This window comes from Alternaria arborescens (assembly GCF_004154835.1).
Source record: "Alternaria arborescens strain FERA 675 chromosome Unknown contig_5, whole genome shotgun sequence".
Lineage (NCBI taxonomy): Eukaryota > Fungi > Ascomycota > Dothideomycetes > Pleosporales > Pleosporaceae > Alternaria > Alternaria arborescens.
Genome location: NW_021167860.1, coordinates 830,376 through 842,704, shown reverse-complemented (window position 1 = coordinate 842,704; position 12,329 = coordinate 830,376). Strand labels below are relative to the sequence as shown.

General features: G+C 53.9%; 3 protein-coding genes across 3 annotated transcripts; 1 reads left to right on the top strand and 2 right to left on the bottom strand.

Moving 5' to 3' along the window:
• Nucleotides 1-2,330: 2,330 nt before the first annotated feature.
• On the top strand, nucleotides 2,331-5,558 carry AA0111_g2966 (hypothetical protein; the record flags this gene model as incomplete). The annotated part of the gene is made up of 1 exon (XM_028648796.1): nucleotides 2,331-5,558. One exon carries the CDS (start codon nucleotides 2,331-2,333, stop codon nucleotides 5,556-5,558), a length of 3,228 nt encoding a protein of 1,075 aa, XP_028509262.1.
• Nucleotides 5,559-7,625: 2,067 nt separating this feature from the next.
• Nucleotides 7,626-9,413, bottom strand: AA0111_g2965 (hypothetical protein; the record flags this gene model as incomplete). Its single annotated transcript, XM_028648795.1, has 1 exon — nucleotides 7,626-9,413. The coding sequence occupies one exon, from the start codon at nucleotides 9,411-9,413 to the stop codon at nucleotides 7,626-7,628; it is 1,788 nt and encodes a 595-aa protein (XP_028509263.1).
• Nucleotides 9,414-11,371: 1,958 nt separating this feature from the next.
• On the bottom strand, nucleotides 11,372-11,983 carry AA0111_g2964 (hypothetical protein; the record flags this gene model as incomplete). Its single annotated transcript, XM_028648794.1, has 1 exon — nucleotides 11,372-11,983. One exon carries the CDS (start codon nucleotides 11,981-11,983, stop codon nucleotides 11,372-11,374), a length of 612 nt encoding a protein of 203 aa, XP_028509264.1.
• Nucleotides 11,984-12,329: the final 346 nt, after the last annotated feature.

Sequence of the window (12,329 nt, the reverse complement as noted above, 5' to 3'; positions counted from 1 at the left end):
CTTACAGAGGCCCGTGATATATCACCCCTTGTGTCGAAGAGTATGCTACTTGGTCCAACTAGCCCTAATAACGGACGAACTAACATGTTCTACCACAGCTTCTATGATAGTCTGGTTGTTGTAAGGTCGTGGCAGATAGCACGGCGATGGCACGTAGACTCGGGCCGTCTTTGGGGCCTTGTCCAGAGGCCAAAACACTCACGACGCTCGACTCAGTCGAGTGTACCATGTGCGTGGTAGCGAAGAGTTGGGCTCTGATCTCTCCACGTTGCAAATTGATAAGTATGGAAACCACCACTGAGTCGCTCAGTCAACCCTATCCCGATCTCAAGAGCACGTGCCCGTCAAGGTGAGGCGGAATGCACTGAGTCGGCGGATCTTCGCATGGATGCCTGTTTCGGTGTCGCGTTGCTTTTTTGGACGGATTCTGCCGGTGTTAAAGATGCTGAAACGCATTCGGTGTGGGCTGGCCGAATCGGGTTTTTGCGTGACAGAAGAACAAACTATCAGCATTCAGGGCACAGGCAGCGGCAGAGGTGGAAATAAGTTTCGGCAGGTACAGCATAGATTGCGGCTCTGCCTAACAGCCATGCGGGAGAAAGTTCCACATATGTTGTGAGTGGGTTTAGGATTACGAAACTGACGGCAGAGAGATGAAACGCGTGGTAGTACTCACATGACGAAGACGCGGAATTCTCACCCCGCCAACGCCAACATGTGGGTCGATATCTTTCCACGGTGCGTTTCACGTCAGAGATATTTACTTGGACTGTTTTGCATGCCTCAGAAGGCTGCGATGAAGGCAGTCGCAGTCGACGATGCAGTGCGTGTCGAAACGATGGCTGTGGCACGCGAAGCGAAGCAAGGGTCTCCTGGCTGTAGGATAATGACATTAATGACGACGCTGGCCGGGCTGCTGCGATGGACGCGAACGGCGAGTAATTATCTCGTGTGCGTCCAGGCCGGAGACGGGACGGATTACATGGATAGGTACTGTCTGGGGTGGCTGCAATATGAGCGGACCCCTACCTCTTTCCGAGGTTTCTCGTCTGGGCCTTCCCGTCTACAGGCTGCGGCCTTCCAGGGGGGGCTACTCTAGACTCGAAAAGGTCCGGGGAACAAAGGCAGTCTGGTGAAGTCATCCGCCGGCGTGTGTGGGTGTGAGCGTGTGGACGAAGCGAGGAGAGATTTTGTTTGCTAGAGCGAGGCAAAGGACGACTACTTGCAGGCTGCAGACTATGGATCGACGGCGGTACGGTAGACATGTTGTAAGGCGGCGTGCTTGAGTGGACTGGTCTGTTTGTGTAGTGTGGCCCATGGCCCTGGCGTGCTAGTGTGCTAGTGGTCGCAGCTGCCTCGTAGCGCACCGGCGGCGGTTGCTATTCCTGGAACGTCGGCGCTTCCACAGAGCCACCACTAGCGTTGCCTCGCAGTTCGTCTCCCCCATCCATCGACAAGACGCATTCACGCCGCCTCAATCACGACACACAGCGTGCTCGCCTCGCCTACCCACCAACCCTCCCCCCCCAACACCCAGGCGGCAGCGGCTCTGCGATCGACCGGCTTCCCTCGTCCGCTCTAAGCTGGTCACACTCTGCCACCACAGCAACCACGAGTCCAGAGTGTGTCGCAATACACGACAATTGTGAGCGCGGCAGCCACGTCGAGAGCGCCTTCCTCACCACCGCCCTCCCCTCACCACGCAGACCCGCAGCGTCGCCGACACTTGACCTTTCTACCCACTACGCCGCATCATCTCAGGCATAGGCGCATCGCCGGCCTAGTCGCTCCTTCCCCCAGGCGCTTAGTAGAGGATCTGGTATTCTCGCTCCCATTCACCACACCAGCGCCCCTCTCCACTGCTGTTGGCAACCAGGTAAGCTGCATGTCCTCTTCGCGTCCCACCTCCACCCTCTGTGCCTTGTTGTCCGTCTGAGCGAGCATGACTGTGCACAAGGCAGTGTACGGGCAATCGTCGTCTGCCATCCACTGCTTGCTTGACCATGTACACTACTCTTCCCCCCATCCTCGAGTCTGGAAACAGTTTCTCGAGGAACTGTCTCCAGCCTCCATTCCCCGTTCCCTGTTCTCCATGCCCACGTTTCGAAACGCATGCGCCTGCCATGTCTGCCTCGCCCACAATATCTCACAACGCTGACAGTCCCACTCTCAAAAGGGCTTTCTCTACACCTAATTCTTCTTTCCCTTCCAAGAAACTCGAGCAGTCATTCACGCACTGCATTCTCCAACCGCGAGCTCCATATTATTCACATAGCTCCAACGACCACTGTTCACGCTTGGCAACACACACTACGACTTCGAGACCCAGCATGGTCCAGACCAGTGCGCGAACATTCATGCCCATGCCGTCCTTCGGCGCTGTATTCGGGGGAGATCACCACAACAAGGGACAGAATGGCGGCAATGTAGTACGCCCTGCTACGAGCCCCAACACCAACTCGGGCGCACCCTTCTCCTCCTTCCATATTCACCACGACAGTCGCGACAGTACATCGACGGGCTCCTCCGATAACTCCCCAACCACAACCATCTCCACCATGGACTCGTCGTCTGTAACAGATCCCTCACCAGGTGTGTCACCCGAATCACCTCTCGCAAAGACAATTGCGTCTTCATCCTTCGTCGCCGACTTCAGGTCGCGGAGGACAGAACCTTCAGCCGGAGACCCCGCAGCCGGCCCTTTCTTCGAGCTACAGCGTCCGACAACACCTGCGAAGAAGCCTCGGAATCTCAAAAACCTTGGTATCAACACTGCGTCTTCACTCAGCAACTTGCGCGCGCATACACCTGCACCCATCGCAGTAGCACCTAAAGAGAAGAATAGCTCGGCACCACCATCACCGTTGTTTATCAAGCCACCGACACCGCCGAGGCGCCGACCATCGAACTTGAGTTTAACAATCTCGACCCCCGGCAGCAACGAGAGCAAGCCTGTACGACTGTTGATACCCTCAACACCGTCCTTCAACCGCCCACCCCTTCGTCATTTCCAGTCATCTCCATCACTACCATTATGTTCACCAAGTACGAATCCTATGGGTGGCATGCAGCTGCCTCCCCTACGTCCTGTTGCACCCAAGCCAAGTGGTCTTAGCGAAGTTCCCTTCGAGATGGAAGAAGAGGAGGACCAGGAACCGAATTTTGATGTGCCGCAATCACGGGAGGAGAAGCCGGCTGCGTATCCCAATGGACCTATTTGTATCTACGAGTCTGGCGTATATCTTTACTTCGAGCCAACCGCCGTACAAGCCACGACCTTCGATGTTATCATCAACGTCGCGAGCGAAGTAAAAAATCCATTCACCTCGTCGACGGAGGAGTCTCAAAAAGACATTGACGCTAGGCGCATAGATGGCCCCCCAGCGGAGAACGTTGATTTTGCCACCCTGGCGCAGCGGCCGAAGCAGTCGTTTGGTATGGAAGATAGCTCGCCGACAACACCAAAGGCAACAGCACCGGTCATGCAGACAATACAACCACGCGAAGTTGTCATTGATGGCAAGACATACAAGACCCCAGAGTACATTCACATGCCCTGGGAGCACAACACAGATATTGTCCCTGACCTTCACAAGTTGGTCAAGATGATCGATGAGAGAGTGCAGCGAGGCAAGCGGGTACTCATTCATTGTCAGTGTGGTGTCAGTCGCTCTGCGAGTTTGATCGTTGCCTACGGTCTGTACAAAGACCCGCAGATGAGTGTACAAGAAGCATATGACAAGGCAAAGAAGCGAAGCAAATGGATCGGGCCGAACATGAACCTCATTATGCAGCTGCAAGAGTTTAGGAACAGCTTGTTAAGACAGAACGAGAGCCGCTCATATCACAACCAAGGCTACGGACGTCGGTCTGCCGGTCTCCCTACCTCTCGCTCTACCGGAAACAAATACGACAGAGACTCTGATTCAGGTTCGCGTACTCCACGAACGGCACCACTTCCACCCGACAGCGATATCAGTATGCAGCGGGCCAGCACAGGCAATATGATGGCCATATCCCCAGGTCCTCTATCCGCGCCCACTGGGGCTTTCTCACCTGGTTTCCGTCGTTCTTGGGACTCTAGCCCAGCACACTTTGAACTTCCATCGCCACCTGTCCCGATGACGACACCCTATGTTGATCCAAAGGGTCATGTCGTGCCTATGGTGTCTGTAACCAACGACGACCTGCCGACCATTCAGACCGAAGATGTTTCCGACGACCACGAGCTTTCAGAACCCACGTTCAGACTTTCCGCTGTTCCCAACTTTTCACGTCAACTTCCATTACGGTTAAGCCAGAGCAACGATGAAAGCGCATCGTCTGGAACAGAGGAGAGACATCTAGCGCCTTTGCGACCATCAGGGTTCGAGTTCGAGCCGCTGAGGTCCCCTGCTGTAGCGAGCTTCAACATACCCTCTTTCACTCCTTACGAATCATCAGATTCCGAGGTTATGTCGCCAATCAAAACCTCCTTTGACAACCCATGGCCAACAGGCTATGATCTGGATAGCCAACCTCAAGCGTCCGTGCATGAAGAACTCGATAGAGACAGCAAGGAGCAATTCTTTGCTCCTCTGTCGCCCCGCGCTACTTCCTTCGAGCTGGAACAACCTGCACCATCGCAAGCTTCACATCATGATGACCGTCATGAAGTGCCTAAGGTTACTTCTCCGCTCGCTTCAGATTTCCCCAAAGACGTTTTTGGTAACACGGATGCAAGCCTAGAGGATGAACTGAAATCTCCACGCGCTACGGAATTCCACATGACACCATTGAAGCCAAGGATGGCAGATGAGGATCCATTTGGCTTGACATCACCAACAAGAGCAGATTTTAACCCGTTCGACCGACCCAGCATAGCGGCTATCAAGGACTCTGAAGTTGAGGATCGACGTCCTTCCTTCCAGGCTATCCTTCCGCCTGCACATCAGACTTTCAACGGTTTTGCATCACTCGACGGTACAGCGCAAACAAACGCCATCTTTGAGCCCCCTAGTTTCATGTCTATGTCCCCGCCAAAACTTAGCCAAGCAGCCGGACCACGCTTTGACAGTCTTAGCAATTCTCCCGAAAATCAAGCCTCGGCCCCTATCGACTCGGCTGCACCTGTTCCTGTAGCGTTCCCCAAGGCACCGGATACTCCCCGATCTCCTAGCGAAACTTTCCTTTCAACTCCCGCAAAGGCCATTCGAACTAGGTTCTCATCACCGAACATGCGCGAACAACGGAAGTTGCACAAGCTGCAGACAGAGATCCAGTCAAAGCTCCCAAAGCCACCTGCTCCGCAACATGCTGCGGACGACATCGATGCAATCATGTCACCACGGGCAGAAGAGTTTACAAGGAATCCGTTTCACTACGATATCCAGTCCTCTGGTGACGACACGAGTCCAGTGTCTTCCAATGAGACGATCAAGGACGGACGCAACGGCCATGTCGCTTGGGAAGAGCCACTACCCAGGCAATGGACACCAGAAAAGGCTGCTGTTGACCCTCGGAGTCCAGTCCAAACGGGCAGTAACCCCATCGTCCGTAACATCTGGGACGTGCTATGAGCGACGGTGCAGAACGACCAAATTTCAAACTCAAAACATGCGCAATGGATCTGTTCCATTTACTAGTTTCTGGAGAATATGCCGCGCGCATAAGATTTGGTAGTTTCGGCCGCCTTATCGGAAATTACGCGACCTCACTCCGAAGGATCGTCCTTTGCCAACATGAGCTCGCGACGCCACCAACGCTGATTGCTCGGGATACATATCGCCTTAGCCCGCCTTGCAGTGGACACCGAACGCGAAATATCACCGGTACCGTCGGCTGACTTGAAGCCTTCGAACCGATTGAAAACAACAGTCTGTTTCCTTGTCTTCCCAGCATTTCCTATGTACTCGACACTTCTTTTCTTGCAAGTCCGTATCTTCACACGGCTTCCATTCTCGCATGTGGAGGCTAATGCGCGTTGAATTACGCAGAGTAATGTTCTAGTTTCTAGTACCTAGTACCGCCATCCCTCCACATACTCACACTCCTTTTACACCACTACTATATCTCTTCCCTCCGACAAACACCATTACTACACTCGTTGCACCTTTGTATATCTATCTCATCTCTTTACCTTTACAACCTCAGTATCGATGTTACGAGCCATGCAAAGCGCTGTCCTCTGGCAGAAAGCACCCACATTGTATCTTGGGTTGCATATCCTTTGGTTTTGTTTTCTTGTGTGTATCTGTTTCGCTTGGCGAGCTTTGCTAGCGAAAGGCGTTATTTGGACAGAGAGATCTTTCAAGAGATCTGGACTGATCCCCAAAGATCGACTTGGGTTGAGCGGTCGAAATATCCTGGGCTTTTCTCCTTTTTCGTTTCTCTTTGTGGATCATATAAGGGTTTCAGGTGGGTGGAAAAGGCTATGTAAATGAATGGAACACATATATTCAACATACTCGAAGTCATCCCTTGCTGCTCCATACCGCGTAATGCATTCAAAGCTTATTAGGAGCGTTTGACTGCCTCTAATCCGGATAATCTTCCTAAAAGCGCGTAGAAACAACCTTGCCACGTAGTCTATACGACAGCCTCATGCGCTTCCGTATGATCTGACCATGTTATCTTCTGCCAGATGCGGCTAAGCAGAGGCTCGTACTTTGTACCACACAGGCAGGCGAGACTGGAAAGGCTAGCTCAGCCCGAGACACGGCTGAGGTAATCTTGCTCGTCTTACCTACATAATACACCTAAAAGCTTACATGCGTCTTACCTGCATCGCGGTACAGCTCTGCGGCATATAGAATTGTTCCTTTCTGAGAGATGAAAGGCTGCAAAATCGCCGTTGGGCTGGTTACACGATTACACATAAGCGCGATGAGGTGTGTCAGTACTCACTCATGAACGAGTGGGGTTGAAAGAGGGTGTGGTGTGAGATTTGGGAACGCAGGAATGTGTTGTGAGACGGGTGGGTGGTGCTGATGATTAATTTACGTTTTGCAAAATCCAACGTCAAGGCTGCAGGAATCTGCATACTCGTCTTGCCGACAGACAAGACATGATTGAATGACAATTTCTTGACTCAAATCACGTAAGGGTTGACATGATATGTAGGACCCAATTGAAGTTATTTGTTTGATTTCTCTCATTGAGGTTACTACTTTAATCTATGTACTATGTGTCTCCTTCCCTGTGCAAATATGCCAGAATTCGTGGTATCATGTGTGGAAGCGAACGTATAAATGCCGCGATGCCAAAAAATAGTAATAATAAGCGAATGTAAAAGCCACCCGAGTCATCAAAACATGAAGCTTTGCTCAAGTTGAAAGAACGAATGGAAGTATCGAAGCCCGAGAACAGCTTCGATATATATGCAATGTACAGAGATGGAGGAGTAGTTTCCGAGTGGAAACGAACAGTAACATAGAGTCGTTCCTCAAACGCCAACGCAGCACTTGCGTCGAGTGAGTAATAACCATGACCGAAACCAAGACGAGATAGGAATATGAACCGTGAAACGCCAGGTAGAAACCAAAGTATGATCCCGATTGTTCATCCGATAGCCGGGAGTTGGGGGTATCCTGTGGCAATGAAATGCCTCTGTATTCGTGTTGTTATTTGTGCTTGTCGCTAGACTGCTAGTAAACATATGTAGCAGTCCTGCTAAGATGTGGTTTGCTAGCATAGCCCCTATCAGGGTCGGCAGAAGATCTCGGTGCCCATCTGACATCTTCAGGACCGTATCTACGACTGTACTGAACATTTTCGGGTTCAATGCTCGACTGGCGTACCCTATGTCGGGGTTGGGATTCGCCGCTAATTTCACCATAGAGCTTGGGTCGTCCTGAGCGTCCGCGGTCTTCACGACTTGGCGAAAGGGTGCGACTGGCATCAGTGCGACTGGAGTCCGTGCGGCCTGGCATAGTTGGCCGCGGGACGGTCTTGTATGCAACAGGCTCTGTTGGACGGTTGGCACCAATCGGGGGCTTACCAATCGGTGACTTTGAACGGTGTTGGCGGCTAGTAGGTTCGCGGACGACGTGGCGAGGAGTGGAAGAGGGTGCTTCTGCAGAGACACCACCTCCAGCAACGGGGTAGTAGTATGTCTTGACGGTTGATGAAGGTGGGACAGTAGGGAAGGCATCTCTCTCAGGACTCGCGTATTTCTCGGGACTGCTGTATTGTTCTGATGTCATGGTCTCGCGAAGATTAGAAGGTCCGCGAGGAGTGACGGACTCCTTCCTCCGGGAGGACGAGGAGACGTGTGGGATGCTGTTGGGCATGGTGGATGACCGACTTAACGACGGTGGCGTGTTCTCGGCATGTCGTGTTGACCGATCAGTGTACGAGCGCTGAGGCATTCCGCGTGCAAGGTCAGCCGGCGATGAGGTCGTCTGCTTGAAACTGGGAACTCGTCTTTCCTCATATCTGTCATCGGCCCACTCGACAACCTCGGGGATACCGCGATCGGTGCGATCGGTGTCGCGGCGGGTCATGGACGGTCTCTCCTTGCCTGGCCGGGCAGACGACCTGCGGACAGGCTCGGGTCGGGCGCTGTCTCGTCGTTGAAGGCGGGGTTCAGCGTTGAAGTAGTCACGCGAAGAGGCCCTAGCTGGTGAGGGACGTGAAGACATCTCCTCTTCGACCTGGGCGCGTGACTTGTGCTGATAGCGAAGCGCCTCCTGCTCCTGGACGCTCATCTTGCGTGCAGCAGGGACAGCTTGGGCGGCGCCAGCATATCGGTTGTCTTCGTAGGTCCGACGTTCTTCTGCCCTGCGCCGAGCAGCCTCCTCCTCGGTACGGGTCTTGTAGGCTGCCTCGTAGCGCGCCTTCTCGTCCGACGATGACTCACTGTCAACACTGGTGAATTTGCGGTCGCTTCGAGATTCTTTGGCACGCGTTTTCTCGCGGTCCGATCGCGATCTATCTTCCTTGGCGTGTCGGGAGCTCTTGGATGACTCCTTCTCGCGAGTGGATCTCGAAGCTGCAGTTGGTTTGGACGGGGTGGTGTGGTATCGTGCATAGTAACGCTCGTCTTCGTCGCGCGCATTGGTTGGCGCACGGTGTTCGGTGGTGTAGCGGGTAGGACCGCTTGCGGCGAAGGACGCACCGCCTGGTGTGGGGACATCGAAGCGTGCAGTCCTGTCGCGCGGCACGGCTCCTCTGGCGGCAGCTCGCTCGCTGCGCAGCTTCTCGAGCTTGACTAGTGCATCGTACTTGGATCTCTTTTCTTGGTCGATGAGGCACTCGTAGGCCTGCTGGATGTTGTGGAACTCCTCCTGCTTCTGCTCCTTCAGGGCAGGGTCGGTCACCTTGTCCGGGTGGCACTTGAGGACGAGTTTGCGGTAGGTAGCCTTGATGGTCGAGGCGTCGGCGGTGTTGTCGAGGCCCAGGGCCTTGTAGTGATCGGGCGTGGGCTCGTCCATGGCGGTGAATGTGGGGAGGGGATTGCTGCTAGCTAGGTGTGTGGGGTATCGTGTCTCTTTTATACGTGGTGTGACAGCAACGACTGCTTGCGACTCAGACCTGACACATGCGGACGCGGCCAAGCGAGTCAATGGATGTGATTGATGGATGAGCAAGCGAGGTGTGGCGGTGTTGGGCGGCCGGGTCTGTTGTATAGGCGGCGGGGGGAAAAAAAACAAGAGCGATGGGGATCAGATGGGGCGGGATGGGAGCCCTATAAGGAGAGTCGGGTGCAGTATGTGCCGGTGGTGAGAGCTTTGGGCGACTGCGGGTGTTCCTGGGACGGGGGTGACGAGGATGGCTGGCTTGGAACCTGCTGACCTAAGGAATTGTGGGTCCGCTCAGGGACACAGACGCGAGACGGGCAAGACTGGCGGCGGATCGAAGACGGCGGAAGGTCGTGGCAAAGCGACAAAAATTTCGGATCAAAGAATCTGGACAAAGAAATTATCAAGAAAACAAGCTACCCGGACGACAAGTCGGTGACAATAGTGAGGCTGTGCGATCTTCTTCTTCTCTTGCTCTCTCCCGCCTCTAGCTGCCTCGTGGTTGCCCGGCAGCGTCGATTGCGCTGCTTGGTGGACTTGCGGTGTGGGTGCAGCTGCTTTGCGACGTCACCGTTTCAGCGATGCCAATATGCCAATAGGATCCGGCTGCCAATAGTCGGGATCGCACCGCGTAGTCTGGACGCAAAGAATCGAAAAATAACAGAAGACTCGGGCTTCGAAGAATAGAATTGTGCAACGGGAATTGCGTTGGGAGCAGTCAACCTGCACGCCTCTGGGGGTGCAGTTGTGACTATATCAGGCTCGCATGCACAAGGCTTCAACAGCCGTCCTGGGAATCCCTGTGTCAACGGGGGGTTGCTGCGGACTGGCTTTGCACTTGTCTATTTTGCACCGCACGCTTCATCAGCGTCCACATGCATGCGCTACCCACGCTATCCAGCTCTCGCCTACCAAACTCGTCCACGGCTGAAGAGTCGTCACATCTGCTCCTCGACTGCCCTAGCCCCCGCTCTGAGCCACCATCATCGTGTCCCATCGCATCGCATCGCGCAAGCCGCTGTCCGTTGCTTCACATGAGCACGCTGCAGGTCGACCTGTCGGCCGCGGCGGCTACGAAACACCCTCTCCAATCAAGCCCCAAAGCGGCCACATGGACTGTTTCGAGACTTTCTGGCGGACCGCATCTGATAGGATCAACCCGTACAGCCTGCATGACCACCCAAGCCCCAAGTGACCACACCATTTGAGAAATGCTCACCCAACCCCACCATGAGCATTTACAAGACATGACGAATCCGGCTGCACAGATAGGGTACAAGTCAAGCACAGAGCACAAATCGAGAAGCGTCTCGTCACATTCGAGATGCAACCAAGCAAACTCTCTTCTGTAGCTTCCGAGACACTTGTCTACCTCAACTCAGACGACAGTAGTCACCGGGCACTCGGCACAGCTTCTGCACATCCTCCGCACATCACTCCATCTACTATGCAACCTGCTGAGGGGCATCCCTGTGTCGTGTCTCAACTCGGGTCAGGGCACGGCGGTTGCGTCGCAAGTCAGCAATTTTTCCATCCCATGCCATGTGAGAAGACACAGATTTGCTGCCACTCGATCCGTCCCGACTGGCAGACGTTAGCCCGCGGCCTGAATGGACGATAAGATACGCTTATGCGGGGTTAGGCGGGGCACTACTGTATGTCACACCCAATCGTGACATGGTCAGCTCACAGTCCGTCAAAGCAGGTCCTCCTACGTGGTCCTCCACCATTGCATGAAACAAGTGAGATAGCACACAGTATGTATTAAACAGCAAGCAGAATGATGTAGGTGTTGGTTCTAGAGTGTCGTTCACTGGTAGAATATGAGATCATTTGGGCCAGGCACGCTGCAGTCAACCCGTCATCTCACATTAGCCCTGAGGGTATACCTCACTTGGCTTGTCCAAAGAGCCCCATACGGGAAGCTCAACATCGACGACTATCGGCTTGTTGTACACAACCGACGTTTTGCCAGCAACTCTCGGGCCCAGATACGCTGCGTTGATCACTGTAGTCTGACTACGCGCCACTTCCGTCCCTGATGGAGGCATACCCCTCGGTCGTTCTGCGATATACTGAGTAGCCTCGTCAGGACACCCATGTCCGGTATCGCTCTCATCGTGATGCTCTAATCCACCGCCCCATCCTGCCTTACCTCCACTACCACCCCACAGCGCCTCACTGTCCCGCAGGGCAACGTCAGTGAGGCTCGCTGTTGGGTTAAGCTTCTCACCCTTCGCATCTCCACCGGATGGGGGCTTATGCCCTGTCTGATCCGGTGCAAACGACGCATCAGGCTGGCCTCGAAGATGGTCGCATCGCGAGTCAGGCTGCAATTGACGTGTCAAGCTTGTATGGTCGCAGCCCGAACCACGCCCTGCTCTCGCCCGCATCGTCGTCAAATCGACTAGAGAAAGTTTCTTGTTCGAGGCTCCTGGGTCGTTCCAGAACTGCACGCTTGAAACTAGGGTACCGCTATCCATAGTTGTGGGTTGTCCATGTAGCTGTAGAGAGGAAGATCTTCTTCTCCATTGTACCGTCTCCACCCCTCGTCCATTGTGTATGTGTCCACAGATGTTCAGCATCGGTCTGACTATCTCTAATTTTCTTAACAAGGCTGGGCATCCTGACCTTCCATCTTTCTGTTGCCTACTTGCTCCTACTCCGTCGCATTGCCCCATTGGCGGTGTATGAGTAACTACTATATCCACGCCATTTGGAATTCTGTTCCACACTTTCTCTGCCTCATTGGGTTCGTATTGAAAAGCCCAATCCGCCAGTTGCTGCTTGGGCGTACACGGACTGCCAAAGACAGTAAACCACGTTCCT